Here is an 18,886-nt window from a genome sequence, read left to right on the forward strand (position 1 = left end):
TGAAATTTGAAAATTAAATTTAAATATGAAATTTTATTTTATTTTCACTCAAAATAAAATTTGAGTGAAAAATAAAATAAAATGATATTAAAAAATCAATACTATATCAAAAAACAAACATTTTGAAACAAAAAATAAATAAGTTGAATAATTTTGTGATTTTGAAAATTAATTAAAAATTTTCAACATTCGAAATTAAAAGAAAAAGTTATTTATAAAAGCACTAAATTTTGAAAAAATATATATAATTTTTTTAAAAAATTGAAAAGTTGAAAACAACATGATGCTTTTGAAGAAAAAAATCGGCATTTTGGAATTTTTGGGAAAAATAAAATAAAATTTGTGAAAATTTATGATTAAGAATTTGTATATTATTATTTTTGAAATATTTTATAATAAAAATGATATTTTGTTAAAAGTTTTCAAAGAAAAATTAAGAGTAAAAATATACATTTTGAAAAAAATGTTATTTTTAAATGGAAATTGAAATTTATTTGTGAAAAAAATTAATAAATTATTAGGCACATCCACTAATTGAACATTTAACCATTTCAGATAATCGAATTAGTCGAGCTTGAAGAGTAAATAACTTCATATGTTTAAATCAAATTTCACTTAAATTGTTGATTAATCTTGTATGCCCATTGTCTTTCTCACATGTAGTTAGCCTGATTGGGGTGAGTAACTAGTTAAATTGAGGGTATTAATTAGTAAAATAGAGTGAATGGGCTAGACGTAAAATGGGCTAAATATTGTTGTCAAAATTGTGACCCAACTTATTAACCCTGCGAGAACCTAAGAATTGATGTTAATAAGTTGTGGGCCCCATCATGATGTGTGTCGAACATCAACGCCATGCATTTAATGTGTCTCCTTTAGGTTATGAGATATCTCAAAAATCATCCGTAAACGAAACTCAAGTGGGCCATACCATCTAAAACCATGTCAAGACACCTTAAAAAATATAAAAGCACTTAGTGGGGCGCACATGAGTTTTGGATGAGGCTAAAACTTGGTCTGACCCCTTATCCAAGTGGGACACACATAATGAGTGGGTTGGATATGTGAATCACATTTAGGCAGGCCCAATATATGATATATGATTATGAATGTTTTAAGGAAACCCCTCTCCACTATATTATGTGGTGTAGCCCACCTAAGTCATGGATTGACTTTATTTTTAAGCTCTTGGCCCACCCAAGTCATGGATTGACTTTCTCCATATCGTTCAACGCCTTTATCGGATCATTTTAAGATATTAACTAAAAAATAGGGCGGGTCCAAGGCTTAATTGGACTACAAAGTGGGGATTGAACGTCCGCCATTAAAAATAACATTCATAGAAGTTTTGGATCAAGCTGATGTTTGTGTTTTCTTTTCATTTATATCTTTTTGATATTCTGAATATATATAGTTTTTATATTATATGAGTGATTTTTTTTTTTTTTTTTTTTATAATCAAAAAGTAATATATTTAAATGATTTGTAATATCACATGAAAAAGAATATTGAGAAGTTGAAAATTTTTAACAACGTTTGAGAAAAATTTTGAAAACAAAATGATGCTTTTGATGAAAAAAATCAGCATTTTGAAATTATTGAGAAAATTTTATTGAAAATTCGGGATCAACCCACCTCGTTCATCCATTTTTCGAGATCATTTTAGAAATTTTTCAAAAAATAATCATATCGAAAGATTAAATGGACCACATTACAAATAAGGGCAACAGATTGGCTACTCCCCCTGACACCATCCAATGATTGGTGGTTAGTGCTCTGCGGGCCCCACCATGATGTATGTGTTTAATCTATGCCATCCATCGATTTTTAAAGATCATTTTATGGCATGAGACAAAAAATGAGGCATATCCTAATATGAAATAGACCACATTATAGGAAACAGTGTTGAATGAGCGTCAATCGTTTAAAACATTTTGGAGGCCATAAAAGTTTTGGATCGAGATGATTTTTGTTTTTCCCCTTCATCTAGGCCCGTATGACCTAATAAACAGACTGGATGTCAAATAAACAATACAATTGACCTTACGACGATTTTAAAAATGGATAACCAATCACTATTGCTTTCATGTGGTGTAGTCCACCAGATCTTTGAATATGTTTCATTTTTGGGCTCATATCCAACAATGAGTTGGCAAAATAAATGGATCATATGGATATACAATATATAAATCAAAGTGGGCCCACATCTACCCCATCAATCAGATGCACCATTCCTTGGTGGGCCTAAGGCTTAAAAATCAAGTCAATCTGTGACTTTTTTGGGCCACACCACATACAAAAGTTGAGAGGGGTTACCCTCCATTAAAATATTCATAATCATTTGTTAGGCCCACCGAGATGGGGTTCACAAATCTAGCCCATCCATCATGTGTGTCCCACTTGGATGAGGAGTCAGACCAAGTTTCATATGCATAAAAATTTCAGGTGGGCCCCACCAAGTGCTTTTATATGTTTTAGGCATTTCTTCACATGATTTTAGATGGTATGGCCCACCCAAGTTCCGTATACGGCTGACTTTTGGGATATCCCATAATTTAAAGGGGCCCCATCAAGTGCACGGTGTTGATGTTTGACACATGTCATGGTGGGGCCCACACAGCTTGACCTTTGTGTTTAATCCATGTCATCCCCATGAGGTCAAGCTGTGTGGGCCCCACCATGACATGTGCCAAACATCAACACCATGCATTTGATGGGTCCCCTTTAAATTATGGGATATCCCAAAAATCAACTGTATACGGAACTCCGGTGGGCCATACCATCTAAAATCATGTGAAGACATGCTTAAAACATATAAAAGCACTTGGTGGGCCCCCCTGAAATTTGGATGCATCTGAAACTTAGTATGACCCCTCATCCAAGTGGCACACATATAATGAATGGGCTGGATTTGTGGACCACATCTCGGTGGGCCTAAAAAATAATTATGAATGTTTTAATGGAGGGTAACCCCTCTCAACTTTTGTATGTGGTGTGGCTCATACGAGTCATTGATTGATTTTATTTTAAATCCCTGGGCCCACCATGGGATGGTGCATCTGACTGATGGGGTAGATTTTTGACACGCACCATGTTGGGGCCCACGGAGCCATACCAGACGCCGGCCTAAATTTGGGCGCGCGCTCAAAAACAGAGCCGCGCCCAAAAAAACCCCAAATCCCAAATCTCCTCTCTCTCTCTCTCTCTCTCTCTCTCATTACATCTACCTACAACAAGAACGATGATTCTCGAGCCTTTCATCCAATCAATCTTTCAACGATCAGAGTTTGCAAGCTTGGAGCGGTTGGCGCTATGATCTGGTCCTTATTTTGAGGGATTTTTCAGTTTTTGTGGTTTTTCTTAGGGTCAGAACTGGTTTTGGAGCTGGATTTAAGGTTTTTGTTGTGAACAGTATAGAGAGGGTTTTAGGGACCTGGAGATCTAATTCTCGTCTGGTTGATTTGATTTTGGTAGGAATCGTCGTGGAGATTCTGGCGTCAGTGAGCGGTTAGGATTATGCAGCAACAAGGAGGATCGGTTTAGGTATTTTTGTAATTTATTGGGAATTTTTTTGTTGTAGCTAGTGCACCCTTTCATTTACTTCTCTACGTATTTCATATTTCTCCATAGGGGGGTTGATTGTTGGAGTTAGAACCCCTTCAGTTTGAGAACACTCATCATTTGTTTCTTTGAGTTTTTAGGACATTGCCAGCAAGCACCCGGAAAGATTTTTTGGTGGTTGTACTTTCAAATGCACCGTAACTTTCCTGGTCCATGTAATTTTCAAGAAGAAAATTGGGTGCATGCACCTGGTAGGGTCTTTTCTTCAGTAACTTCTTTAACCATACTACTAATGATGGGAAGATTCATACACTTGGTTTTGTTGTTTCTTGTTGAGCAGCATTGAAAAAATCAGAGGAAATACATGCATAAATATATCAGAGTTTTTTTCTCTGTTTTTTTTGGCAATATGAAACGTTGGTTTTGGTTGTTTTTCAAAGCAATGGTACACACCAGTTGTTTGATCGAGTGCTTCATAGAGTTTTGGAAGTTGGTTTTTGTCCTGATGTCGGGATTTGATAGTTTGTTCATTGAAATTGAAAGATACATACAGGTTCTGGATGTAAATCTATATGAAGCACCATTCAGTCAGCTGTTGCTGCACTGATCTTAGATAGAAATCTTGATTCTTGGAAATTAGGTTGGAACATTTAGCCTCTCCATTATATATTGTCTACATTCCCTCATTGCTTCCTTTCCTCTGTTTTCTCAATAAAATTTCATTAAATTTTCATTGAAAGACAACCATTTTTAGGTTGTGTATGGTGCAACTCATTGTATCTATAGAAGAATCGTATATATTAACAATATTTAAAAAATATATAGTTCATTTGGATTGTGCCCAAGAGAATCAAGTTGGAAGTGTGTTGTTCAGTCAAATGGGAAATGTCAAAAACTAATAATTTTTAGTAGTGTTTGTAATGAGGAAGAAGCCCTTCAACTCTAATTGAAGTGGAAGTATGGAGTGACCCTTCTGGACAGATTGGATACCTTTTATACATAATGGTGGTATCCACATGTGAGCAAAAACTGAACGCCTCAAGATGAGGGTATTGTTGTGTTATTTTTCTGTGAAAGAAATATCACATCCTGTGACGTAAGGGACCAATGCAATGGGTAGTTCTTTGTTATTTCACGTTACTGGGAAACATTAATAACTTTCATCTTCTCCACTTGAAACAATGGTTGTAATTCAATTCACTTGTGCTTCTAAAAACCGCCTAATTAATGGTTTTGGAATTTGTTTTTGGGCATCTGAGTTTCTTCCATGAAAGTGTTGCTTCTACAAATCTAATCACTCAAAGAATGTTGCACACTCCAGTTTTACTCATGATACGAGTTTTACACAATTATCTCCAAGAAAACGAGGTTGTTTTGTTCCCTGATGTACTGATTTCACCTTCCTTGGATGATGATAAGTTTTCTATATGCATCAGCATCAGCATAACAATAATATATGTTTCAACACTATCACATAGTCATATATAGCACCATGTCGGATTTTCCAACAGTGACAGGTTTAATTGTCTGGTACAGTTACATGTTTTTGTGCCTATGTTACTTTGAAGATGACTCCTTTCTAGTATTATCTTAAATGAACCCATTCTTTTTCATCACGAGTATATATAAATACTTCTAACGTTGATGACTATCTTGTGGAATCAATAATTAGACTAGCCACAGACTCCAATGCAGGAGAAGTTTATTACAGGTACTCAATTAGAACCAAGCATCATTTCATCCAATCCCCAATAAGAATTTCTGATTTTTCTTGGAAAATGTATTTTAACTTTAACAGTTGCCAGCTTATGTTGGAAAATGTTCTGTTTGAATTTTGAAATTTGATTTGGATACTACAATGGATGGCTCCATCTTACATGTGATTATATGGTAGGATGTTATTTTTCCACCTTATACACCGTTTCTAAGTCATTCTCTATATATCGGTATTTTGATTAAATAAATGAAGTTTGAAATTGTGTTGATTGGTGGCTCTCTCTATAATAATCTTATATTTTAGAATGGTATTTGGTGCTCTGCTGATATCTGTCGAAGAAGACAGATTTTACAATTTCTCATTCGGTAGAACTGATTGTTTGAATATCTTGTTTCCATACCAAGATTTCTCATTTTTCTGTTTCCCATTGTTTTTTGTGATTTTCACTTTGTACCTTCTTTGAATTCTTTTATAATAGTTAGAATGTTGGCAAATGGTTCTTTGTGGCATTGGCAATGGAATTCAGCTTAGTTCTAGATATAAGGCATTATATTGAATGGACAGTCAAATCTTGGTGTAAATATTTTTATAAGTTGATTTGTTCTTTCCTTTTTTTTTTTCTTAGTGGCATTGGCAATGGAATTCTACAGCATGGGATTTTGAACAACAGAAGGCATAAGGCAGGTCTTGACTAAGGTGAGTACTGCGGTTTTATCCTTGACAAGTTTTTTCTCAACACCACTTGACAGTTTCATCCTCTTGAGTACTTGTCATTGCCTCTAGTGACTATTGTAGAAGTAAAGAAAAGGTGTTCACCTAAAAAAAAAAATGGTTCTTATTAACCAATTTTATAAGACAAATATTGACTTGGCTAAGTTTTCATGGCCCGGTGGATTGGCCAAGTCAATGCAAAACTTGGCCGATTTTTTGTATAGGACTGATGCATAGTATGAATCAGCGGAGTGGTTGCAGGTTTACATATTTGGGGCTAGTGCTTTTTCAGGATGAGGAGTGGCTCGAGCTGTTAGTGAGGTTGTAGTTGACAATCCGGTCAAGTGAGATCTTACACATTTCATTCCATGTTAGCATTATGTTGCTGGTTGTATTTTATATTTGAATGTTGTTTATTTATTTATCTCTCTCTCTCTCTCTCATATATATATATATATATATATATATATATATATATATATATATATAGAAGTTGATAAAATAGACAAGACAGATTGTTATATGGGTGTCCCTTAACATATGGTGGAAGTGTCTTCTTACAGAGAAATTAGTGTTGAGGACCACCATCTATGTGATCTAAGATTCCCAACCAAAGGGAATTACATGAACATCTCTCTGATTGATTGTTGGGGTCACAACATGACAACCTCTCATGCATTTGGAGGTAAGATCATGTCCATAACATCTCGCTCTGATTTCAACTGTGGCCTATTTGCTGAGAACAGGAATGCTTTTTTTTGGGGGTGATGAAACTATGAGTGGGGTTTTGAGCTCGATTCCTAGACATGCAAGGTTTCAGATGATTTCAGCTAGTGAGTTTCTGTTCCTGCCCCTTTTTGTTTTTAATTTACAGGATGTTTCATCATTTCTTGAATTGCATTCTTTTCTTCTTCTTTTTTTTCTTGGAATGTTTTGAATTTCTTGAAAGTTGAAAATATTTGTTTCATCATTTCTTGTTTTTATTGTCTAAAACTAGGAGTGTCTTCCATAACAGCATGTCTAAAAGTTCAATGATGTATGTTCCAGATGGAGATGCTGGACTTGCTTCATATTCGAATTAGCTAGTATCCAGTTTCAAATATTCTCTTATTTACATAATCTCTCTTTTTTCAAATAATAAAATTTTAGAATAACACCCCAAGGTATTAGATAATGCCTCGTTGAATAGAGTGCCATGAGGTTTCAGTGGGTCATAGGGTTCAGGAATGTAGACTGTTGATATGATCGGACAGCACTCTAGATGGCCTTGTGCCAAAATCTCATGTATCCAAAACTCTAAATAATTGTGTCTTCAGCCTTTTTTTTTTTTTTTAAGATGTGGTTGTATATTCCTTAAAGTTGCTGCAATTTTCCAGTTGTATTGAAGCTATGATAGGTGGATCCTTGTAGAAACAGGAGTGCAAGATACTTGAACAAGGAAAATGATAAGGGATCCACCTTTCCTTTTCCCAACATTTGAAATCCATACTTGCTTGGGGTATTTTTGCACCTTTTAATACAAGTTGGTTTTACAAACTCACGCATCTGATGGACAGGTTGGATTTCCTGCATACATCATGTGGGCCTCATATCTCCCTGGTACTACCATAACTTTACCGTTGTACCGGTGTCACTGGAGCGCACTTCTGTTTTTAACAGTGCATGGTTCCGATCGTGTGGCTCACCATGCCGATCTAGCATGGTGGGGCCTATCTATAATGTGGAGCTGTTTGTGGGCTTAGCAGAAGTATGTGTCCAATCTAGCATGGTGGGTCTAAAATAGTAACCTGTTGATTTACAGGAATCGTCAGGATCCGTTGGAAACATGTTCTCCTATCTACAGCAAAAGTAATATTAATGATGGGAAGGCAGCCAATGCAAGGTTGTTGAGGAGGCAATCAATGACTGGTGGATTGGACAGCTCTCGAAGATCTTCCCTATGGGGGAAGTCAACTGATTCCTGTGAGTTATATAAATTCCTATAACAAATTAAAACTGCTGATAGCCATGTTTTTCTTAGTTTCCAGTCATGCTTTCATCTTATTTTGCTAATTCCCACATGTACCAATGATTCCCACACATCAAGAACATCCAGGCTGCCATCAGATGGACAAATGAGCGGCTACAATCTCATCATCTGCTGCACATCCACACGTGCCTGCATTGGCCATGTATGGAATTAGCAAAACAAGTCTGTCATATACGACGTTTGCTGTTATCCCAGGCTGGTAACTCAGCCCACAAACTCGACATAGGATGATTTTTAGGGCACCTCCTGTCCATTGTTGGATCCCCATTTGAACGAGTTGGATCCTCCTCCCAACCCATTTGAACAAGTTAGATCCTACACCCCTCCACAGGATAGGCATTGTGTGTGTGTGTGACGATCAATCACACTAACATTCTATGCATGCACAAGGAAAATGATAAGGGATCCACCTTTCCTTTTCCCAACATTTGAAATCCATGCTTGGGGTATTTTTGCACCTTTTAATACAAGTTGGTTTTACAAACTCAAGTACTTCCATTTACACTTGTCCTTTTGGTGATGCTGTTAATAAAGATAAATTATTGCAAATGGTGAGATTTGGTGCTGAGATGGTTTTCAGTTTAAGGATAGCACTATGAGAAAATACATGTTGATTTCCCTAATTTTGATATTTGAAGATGGGCACTATGAGTTGCTGCTAATGTATTTAATTCTTTCACAAGTTTTGTTTACTGTTTTGTGTGTCTATCATCTGTTTGCTTTATTTTCTTTTACAGGGTTTAGAAATCATATCACGACCTTATAATTGGTGGTAAAGAGTCTTCAATATATAAGGACTCTTCACATGGTAAGATGGCCAAGATTCTTCAATTGATAATCTCTCCATCTCACGTAATCTAGCACAATTGTGATCTAAAATTTAAAATGGCAAAAGATATTGTATATAGTTGTAAGGATTGTAATCATTCTCTTTATATAGATTAAGAAAATCTCTCTAAAAAGTACCTCTTAGAGAGTTATGAAAGTTGTTTGGTTGGGTCCTATTTTCTCTATATATCCATGTTAGTATGACCTTATGAACAAATTATATGACAAATAAACATCATGTGGGCCTCAGAAAGGTTTTGGCTTTCAACTGTTGAAGTCTGTTAGAACCATTATTTCATTTGGTGTGATCCACTTGAGCTTTAGATCTCTCTCTCTCTCTCTCTCTCTCTCTCTCTCTCTATTTTCTTATGCACTGAAATGAGCTGGCAGTACAAAATGGATGGCATGGATATGACATATTCATCACTGTGGGCTCTACAATTTTTATTAGTATAGAAATCCATGAATTCTCTATTTTAGAGGGAAGGATTCACATAGTTTTGGAGGCCAAAATTCTTACATCAAGCAAACAATGGTAAGAAACAAAGACGGTCCATTTATAAGTATATGCAGTGTAATTGAAAAAAATAAACAGCTCTTAAGTACCTTATTTCAAATTCATTCAAATATGTTACTAACAAAATTTGCCATTGAAAAAAATAAAAAAATAAAATCAGATATTCAAATGCATTCCAACACAAATTAGAGGTTCACTAGATTTCAAACTGATTTCCACTCACATTAATTCAAACCTCTAAATGAATGATGAATATTTGCCTGTGTCCATTAAATTAGAGGTTTGAAGGTTCAATAGCATTGTAGTTTCTTATTTCCTTTTTCTTTTTCGGGGCAGTACTAAGATTTACAAGGCACATCAACCAAGGATTCAAAACCTATGTCATGTCTACATATTCAAATAGGTTTTTGTTTTTCTTCTTTTCCTTTTCCTTGCACATACCTCACATGTACCCATACACTCAAACCACAGTAGTGTGTACCCTGCACTCACACGAGTGTGAGATTTCACCACAACGGGTACTCGTGTTGAAACTCCGGTGAGTGAGTCTACCACTAAGGCATGAGTAAGAACATTATGTTAAAGAGGTTTAGAAATAAATTGATATTTTTGTTTTATTTCATCTAGGTCCACATGACCTTATAAGTTGGATGGCAAACAAACGTTACGATGGGCCTTACAAAAGTTTCAATGGTGATATTTTTGTTTTTCTTTCATTTACAAAAACCTTGTAAAGAGGTTGGATGGCAAATAAACATCGATGGGCCTTAGGAAAGTTTCAACAATGTACCTGCTTGGGCCTTGAACTTGCCCCTTTTGAGCTTATATCTTAACATGATATGGAAAAATGGATGGACGGTGTGGATAAGCCTATACACGATGATGGTCCCTTCAAAGCTCTGGCTTGTGCCGCGCTTAGGACAAGCAAGGGCAATACCCAAGCACCCAAATTCTAATATTTTGTTTTGTTAATTGGTTTCAGTTGATTAAACTATTCACTTTTCATGGATTTGAGCTGGTTATTTGTAGTACATGAAGGGTTGACTAAACTAAGCTTTTCTTGGATTGAATCTGGTTGTTTGTAATATATGCAGGAAGGGCTCAAAAGAAGGTTGAACAAGAGAAGTTAAGTAGCCAATTCAAGGTAAGGCATAGCCATCAGTTGAAGTTCCGGGTAATTTCTTTTGTATGGGTCCTAGTTTAGGGGGAAAAGTGTTTAGTTAGGAGGGAAAGTCAATTTTTGGAGTGGGCCACTTGGGTCGTTTCCTCTTTTATTGAATTGAGTTATTACCAATTTTGTGAATAGGATTCTTATCAAACAATAGTGTGAATTATTTTTGGAATGACTATCAAGTGCAAGATTAAAAAAATAAAAATAATAATTTATTGATAATTTTTTTTATTTACAGATATTTTAGCGACGGACCAAATCCGTCGCTAATTTCTGAACATTTAAAATCAACGACGGATTCGAGGTCCGTCGCTTACTCATATTAGCGACGGATATTATCCGTCGCTAATTTCCGACCGTAGACAATCAACGACGGATTTAGGGTCCGTCGCTTACTGATATTAGCGACGGACCTTATCCGTCGCTAATGCTTTTAGTGACGACTAATTTTTTGAATATTATCGACGGATTTTTTTATTTTTTACGACGGATTTTATTCGTCGCTATGGTACGACGGACCTTGTCCGTTGCAGATTAGACGACGGATTTTATCCGTCGAGGGAAAAAAACGACCCAGTAAACAGCGACGGACAACGCGACGGACGAAGTCCGTCGTTTATTTGGTTTTACGACGGATTTGGTCCGTCGCAAAACAGCGATTTTGGCGTAGTGTCTGTTTGTGATAGTGCGGCATTTTCTCGTCTTGGTGGATAATATATGCAAAGATATTGAGAAAGAAGCGTTAAAGAAGGTAAGAAAGACACCGTCAATTAACAAGGAAGCGCCAACAGTGCCACCTGTTCTAGATCCCCAAAAGTTACTTTTCCCAGTGATTAGGGACCATCGGATGGATAGTTCCAGTTCTGACAATGAGAGCTGATCTCTGTAGCTTTCTCTTCACTGGCAGAGGTATGTGGTTTTCGTTTTCTTTGAAGATCACAGATATCTTTTAGTTGAATAATTTCTCTAATGAACAATTCATATCATTACATGATGCGCATAGATTAGCGGGATGTAATGCTACTTGTGGTCACTCATCTGCAGTCACCAAACCCAAAAACTCAAGCATGCCAATTCTGTACATGTGCAACATTAGGGCCATTCATCAGGCAGGCCCCACATTTAATGTGCCTTCACTCGGAAAGTCAGTGGGCCACGTTTGTATATCAAACGAGGACCATTATCCTTTCTCGACCATCCATTTTCTTTTTGGATACCTATGGTCATGCTTTGCAAATCAGTTTTTTGTGTATTGAATCATTCACCACAGATATGGCCTGTATTGGGCTGTTTTAGGCAAGCATGGGCCGGACAGCTGTATCATTCATGGATGGTACTGGTATGTAGGTGTTGGACAATATGTCAAAACCTTGTCCGTGGACTGGCCTGATTTTTGGGCTAGGGCGCAATGAACGGCAACTCAAAATTTTCTTGAGTTCAACATTTCGAACTTAAGAATTTCAAGGAGTTTTGGTTATTGTGTAGGTGCTAACAATTTAATACTAATGGAAATTGCTCATAAGATTGCAAACAAGATCAAAGCGAATGAGAGATTTTCTGCCTATACAGTAATCCCAATGTGGCCTAAAGGTGATCTGACAAGTGTTCCTACACAGAGGATTTTTTGGCAGGTGATCTCCACCGACTGTCTTTGATTTTAGTTTTTATTAGGAATCTTAGACATCTTGAGAGGCTTTAGGCATTGAATGGGAAATTTAATTTACATTTTTTTAATATAAATTTTATCATTCATCCTTTTTTACTCTGTATGATGTAATGTTTATTTATATGGAGACCTTTTGATTACTGCAGAATAAAACAATGCAAATGATGTATGACATAATTTATAAGGCCTTGGAAGAGGTTGGGCTCGAGAAAACATAGGTGCCGCAAGATTATTTGAATTTTTTCTGCCTTGGCAATCATGAGGCTGCAAATGGAATTGATGCTTCATGTGGAAGTCCTGCGGCAAACACTCCCCAAGTAATTCTTTTGTTCCTGAAGCATTTTTTGTAGTTTTATATTTCATGACCTCTTCTTTTCTCTTTTGTTTTGTGGGTAAGCTGTAATCAAGGCCATGACTTCATTCTCGTAGTCTTTCTCTTTACCACATGGACGTTGGGTATGGTTTGAAACTTGGTGCTGAGACTTTGTATTCTACTGAGTTACTCAATTTTTCTAGAAACCAAGCACTGAATGATGCAGTAAACTCACTTTGTGCTCACGTAGTTTGATTCTGGCTTAATTATTGACTTGGTTAGGAACCAACTCAATCTTGAGTCAATTATGGATGCCTTTTTAAAAATCTATTTGTAGCACCCATGCCTATACAAGGCATACCATCTACATGCCACCATATGTCCCAACATGACAAGTAGGTGCAAGATCCAAGCCATCCATCGGGTGGGTGCAAACAGTATGAAATAGCAGGTTTTATGGAGCTTGAATTTACCGTAATCAACATGAAAATCTGCATGATACTAAATACTTATGCATTAGCTTGATTTTCCACTAGTATTGGCAAGATAATGTGTTGAATGAGTTGACAGAATTGCATGTTTCTCATCAGTGCTTATAGTGTGACAAATGATGTAAGCATTCTGACGAATGATGTGAATGGTCATCATGTCATGTTGTATTGCTTCAAAAACTTTAAGGAACATACTAAGGTAATTTCTGATGAAGTTTATTTGAATTATAACTATTTCTTTGGTAGAATTTTTTGATATATGCCAATAGTATTTCTTTGCCTTGAGTAATAGGTGTTCCATATCTGCATTACTTGATATATGTTAGTCTTGTTACCAAACAGGGGCTTGTCACACAAGTTCTGTATATCAATAAATACTTTTAATTGAAAACTTTGAAGCTATCTACCTAATAGTTTGAAGACTTGTAATGATAAAAATAGGAGTCTGTCGAATTTTGGGTCGGGTTACTCTTGTCTGGTTTACTGTCTTTTCATCTCTATTCTCATTTTAGTTTTTATGAAATTGGATTATTGGGTAATTCAAATTCTTGTCATTCAGTCATAGGGTTTTGATAGTTATGTAGATAGAGATTTGATAGTTAGACCGATGGAGATTTGATTGTAGGACAACAGTTATAGGAAAGGATTAGTCAGAATCAATAGGAATTTGTGTGAAAGGATTAGTAAAGAATCAATAGGAGTTTCTATTATCATCTCTTTTACCGGTGTTTTTTTACAGCTTTTAACGGAGTTTTTAATCTCTTATCGACTCTTGTTACAGCTTTTACTGGCATTTATTATAAATTTTACCTGCATTTCTTATAACTCTGACCAGCGTTTTTTTTAGTTTTTACTGTTTCCCATTACTTTTAACCGGCATTTCACATTAACGGCGTTTATTACAGGTTTTTCCGGCGCTTTTTCAGTTTTGGCGGCAGTCACAAGAAGCGCTACTAATGGATAATAAGCGCCGCTAAAGTTTCGCGGCGGCCAATTAAAAACGCCGGTAGAAAGTTCGAGCGCCAGTAAAATATCAGCGATGCCATTTAGCAGCACATGCCCGTCCGCTGGTAATACTTTTACCGGCGGTTTTGGCCGCTGGTAAAGGCCTGTTTTCTTGTAGTAACCCTTGTACAAAAATATGTATTATATTATTTCATGAGAAAATAAATACTTTAAGAGAAAGACGCAAAGAAGTATTTAAGAAGAAAAAATAAGTTACCATAAAGGAGTAAAATGGAACACAAAACACATCAATATCTATTACACTTTTTGGGAATGCATAAATGGTTGTTTTAAAACCGCCAAAGTTGATGGAAAGCAGTGGCAAATAGATAGACCTCCATTAAGGCACCAACAACATACCAAGTGTCTTGACTTTAGTGATCTAAGCGCCCAAAATACATCACTTGATATATAGTTGCCAATAGGTATTAAAAATCGTGTTGGTTGCCAAAAAGTGCTAGAGAAGGCTTTTCTCATTTCTGCCTCCTTAAAGTGTTTTTTTAACAAGTCATTTCACTTGTATATTCACGTGCGTCTTAGTTTATCTAAGGAATTATGACTTTCATAAGTAAAAGCTCCTGAAATATAACAAATTACACTAAAATCATCATTTAGGAACGGTTTAAAACCGTTCCTAAATGCTTCAAGAACGGTTTAATACCATTCCTAAATGAGGCATCACAGAAAATCAGGAACAGTTCAGAATCATTTTGGGTGCCGTTTTAATTTTTAGAAATGGAATTTTAGGAATGGTTTTAAACCGTTCTGGTGCCAATGGTCACATTTTAGGATGGAATTTTAAGAATAATTTTAAACCCATTTGTTCATTGTATGAGAGAGAGAGAGAGTGGGGTATGTAATCTACTTGTATTAATGCTAGATAATTATAAAAATAGAAGAACAAGACAATAGAATGATTCACACACATAATAATCTTTTTCTTTTCTAGTACACATTACAATTTCAATTCCAATTTCCAATTTCAATACAACATTTCATTTCCAGGCTTCAATAATCTAACAATTCCTTGCTCTTTTCTAGAATGATCACTGCCTTCAGATATTACATCCATTGTAAATCCTCCTCTTCAATGTCTTCTCATCCATCCCCCACAACCTGAGTGATCTCTTCCATCAGCTTGGCCTGCACATCCTGATGCTTCACCAGGTTCGCCATGATCCACTACAGTGATGTGGACGTTGTGTCCGTGTGAGAGGGCTACTACTGTTGCTGTGGCTGGAAGTATTGGTGTTGTTGCTGCTGCTGTTGGGATTGAATTAGCTGCCTGAAGGGCTAGAGAAGGCCTAGAGAATGTTGCTTCCTGAATCAGATTCCTTCACTAGATGATAGTCCCTTGCATTGTGTTGTGAAGTTACCTATTTGGATACAACCAACAGGGTTACCATATGTTAAATTGAGACAATATGTCATAGTTATAGCTTGTATGTCAATAATTTAAGTGTTGGACATGGTAAAAGACCCATTTGAGGTCTCTAGTAAAAATATGTTTAATTTCTGCAAGTGTAAATGAAAGAGGGAATTTTATGAAATTAATAGAATGTTTTAGACAATTAGTAGGCCATGAGCTATTGTATACCCAATAATTCCAGTGTTTTCCTAAATCTTAATTTTTTATTTTATTTTTTTCTGTAATGTTGTTTAACAATGTTTGAGAAAACAAGTGGTAGAGATTGCAAATTACCCTTTGAGTGTTGAAGACCATAGTCTTACAATCAGGGAGAATACTGATCGAACGAGAGGGTAGATAAAATTCAACACCTCTGAAAGTTGCAGTTGCAGCTACTCTAGTATCATTGTTGGTGAGGAAGGCAGTGCACACACTAGTTCTTGGCTTCTCATAAACAAGGGCCTTTATATCCTTCCCCATTGTGTGAACATTGGGAAGCCCCCAAAGCAAAGCCTTCCTACAAAGTCTCAGAGCAGAGTGCAAGTCCCTGAGGTGACCCCACTTGGGTTCCTTTTGAAAACCATATTCGTCGAGAGGAGCTTCATTGTAATAGCGAGTTGTTACAAATGAGGAAGTTGTTCTACCAAAGTTCGTTCCACCATGATACATGTAGTAGTTTACGAGCATGCCATTCTTGGAGAAGAAGCGAGCAACTGAGAATGCAAGATCTTCAGCTGATCTCTGAGATAGTGGGTCACCAAACACTTTGTACTGAGCAGTCCAGTTCTCAGTCCATAACACAGGCTTGTATGGTCGATTCGGGCCAACAACAGTATCTCCACGGTTCCTTCCATTGCATGAGTTGATCACTAGATTAGGGGCATCTCTTTGCTTACACATCACCCATGACACTCCAGTCTTTATCCCAACTGCCATGTTTCCGGCCCATTGAACATAAGATGCTCCCTTCTCCTTAAATGCAAGCTTGATAATGTTATATTCGTTTTCTATCTGGACCCACCAAAGAATATTAAGCTGATCGAGATTAAGAGGATTGAGTAAGACCAAACTTTCAATTTGGAGGAGGGAAGTTACAAAGGAATTAAACCTGTGATAGGATAATAGGACCGCCCTGAGATGCATATAACTTCTCTCTCTTCATCATGTTCACAATCATCTTTTTGAACTTCTCCATATGATACTGAATATTGAAAATTTTCATGTAAGCTTATGTATTCATCTCATATCAATAATGGAAAAGAAGAATCATGAGGAAGAAAACTAAAATTTGGGAACCTAGTACCAGAAAATTAATGCTGAGGTAACTAAAATTTGTCATTTCCACTTTATTAAACTAACTACTAAAGTTAAATTCAAATGTGCATAACCAACATGCCCGGTTACTTGTATTTAAATGAGAGAATCATGACTAAAACATGATGCCCCAAAATCGATAAATGAACGGCAAGAATAAAAGGGAAGGTGCACAAATCAATGTTTTAAAACTTGGTTTCACAGCGAGACTTGCTTGGGGACTGAATCCATTGTGACTCATCCATTCTTAGCCAAACCCAGTGAGTCTCACAGCAAATCATCCTGTAACATGCAGGTTTCTGGGACTCATTGGAGTCGACTTGATTTCGGCAAGTTTCTACTCCTTGTACCTAATCCACTAATATAAACATAGCAATACATGCTTGCCCCAAAGAAGCAGCATTGGCTTTGGCACGAGAATTTAAGAAAAAATATAGAAGAGTAATTAAGTACTTTTAAGTAAAGGTCCGATCTTTTCATCTCTCCTATAACTCTCTTTAGCAACTTATGAAAAGTAGAAAAGCTAATATATTTAACTAAAGTAGCTAAGTACTTTTAAGTAAAAAAGCTACTTATAACTAACCATAAACTAAACTTATATTAGTTATTATCAATTGCTATAAGTAGAAAAACTAACTTATTTGGTGGTACCTAAAGGAGCCCTTATTGTGCAGCTAAAACTGGAAACAATTCACATATTCAAGTTAATACCTACCATTTCTGAGTGCCCGCATATCAACTATCAACACAACCAGAGTATCAAATAACTACCCCAACTTGAACGTAACAATGTGGAAGTGAGACTGGTTATGGTTCTTCCGACGAGACCGTCTATTAATGTACACTGGTCTAATGATAGGCTATTCTGCTTATGTAGTCACACTTGTGAGATCTTTGCTAAGACCACACTCATGTAGAAGGCATGATAGCACATTAGTAGAAGATCCAAGATGTCTAGAATCAGACCAGTCTGTTTGACGTGCTAACTCTAAGAATCAGAACCTAACCTAATCATAGGGTCTTTTTATTCAAACTATACAATTGGTACAATCGTGCTTTTTCAAGAGGTCATTTCCGTTCACATGCCACCTATGGGAACTGGCCCACAAGAGTTTTATTGAGAGGTCATTTCCGTTCACATGCCACCAAATTGAGAGGCAATGCATACATCCACATGATCAAAATTGTTGTATGGTAAGCCCCCATTGTAGATAGATCAGGCCCCACAATCAATGGTGGGGGGCCATGATAAACAGATTGGAGTGCTCTGAGAAATTTAAAAGAGCCAAGAGCCAAGATCCATGATGGGCCCCATGGAAATCAACGAATCCGGATCACTAAATTACCACCGGTACCAACCGCAATCCAAAGGATACTATGCGCATCCTCTCTTGGTGATCACAAAGTTAAAGGTCACACACCAAACGGACGGGACATAAACAGCCATTTCGGTGCATGGGCCCCACCCCCCATAAGAACACATCCCAACCATCAAAAATAAAATCAGATGGTCAAGCAAACATACCTTGCCCGAGATCCGGTGCATCTCCCCAATGATCGCCACCAGGAAAGAAGACTTCCCCGATCAATGGTCCTGACAATGGCAGCCAGCGACCTGCTCTTGATCTCCACATTTAAAGCCTTAGGGCCCACCTCCCCACCATCATCCACCTCCACAACCACCTCACACCCTCCATCCTCCCTCACCACAACTCCTTCATCCAGCTCCTTGCTGATCATGTACCCATCCAGCCGATCGAGCGAGATCGAGATCAACGCCTGCGGGAAGTTCTGAATTGGCTCCTACAAGATCTTAAAGAAGGACGTCGTCGTGAACACCTTTCCAGTATCCAACTCCACGCCTAGCAAAATGTAGGTCCTGAACATGAGCGCTGATATCACGATGGGTGTGCTCCACATCACGATAATGTTGTCAGAGATTGAGAAAATGAACCTCCACAGCCACCCGTACTCTGATTCCCTGAAATTCTCTACCCTCTTCTTGAAATGCTCTTCCCATGCCTGGAACTTAATCACCCTCATGTAATTCAGCATCTCATTCATCGCCTTCATCCATTTGTCCCGCATTATCATGATATTGAACTTGCAAGGAGAGGGTGTTGCAGGGAGAGGGAGATCGAGAGAGGGAGGGAGA

At 37.0% G+C, this 18,886-nt stretch overlaps 1 protein-coding gene and 1 long non-coding RNA gene across 4 annotated transcripts; one reads left to right on the plus strand and one right to left on the minus strand.

Annotated features, from left to right (window-relative positions):
- The first annotated feature begins 3,242 nt into the window (after nucleotides 1-3,242).
- On the plus strand, nucleotides 3,243-6,401 carry LOC131232855 (uncharacterized). The gene is made up of 4 exons (XR_009164965.1): nucleotides 3,243-3,320; nucleotides 3,475-3,543; nucleotides 5,929-5,974; nucleotides 6,251-6,401. It is a non-coding gene; the product is annotated as an uncharacterized LOC131232855 (long non-coding RNA).
- An 8,575-nt stretch (nucleotides 6,402-14,976) lies between these two features.
- LOC131232852 (beta-galactosidase 14-like) lies at nucleotides 14,977-16,614 on the minus strand. Of its 3 annotated transcripts, none has more exons than XM_058229347.1 (2): nucleotides 16,526-16,614; nucleotides 14,977-16,389 (listed from the first exon to the last, which is right to left on the minus strand). In XM_058229347.1, the coding sequence occupies exons 1-2, from the start codon at nucleotides 16,610-16,612 to the stop codon at nucleotides 15,634-15,636; spliced, it is 843 nt and encodes a 280-aa protein (XP_058085330.1). In that variant the 5' UTR covers nucleotides 16,613-16,614; the 3' UTR covers nucleotides 14,977-15,633. The 3 variants fall into 3 exon arrangements, with proteins under 3 accessions (XP_058085330.1, XP_058085329.1, XP_058085331.1); XM_058229346.1 differs by having other exon boundaries at nucleotides 14,977-16,428; XM_058229348.1 differs by having other exon boundaries at nucleotides 16,488-16,613.
- Between the last annotated feature and the right edge of the window lie 2,272 nt (nucleotides 16,615-18,886).

The sequence above is a fragment of the Magnolia sinica genome, chromosome 18, assembly GCF_029962835.1.
Source record: "Magnolia sinica isolate HGM2019 chromosome 18, MsV1, whole genome shotgun sequence".
NCBI classification, from domain to species: Eukaryota; Viridiplantae; Streptophyta; class Magnoliopsida; order Magnoliales; family Magnoliaceae; genus Magnolia; species Magnolia sinica.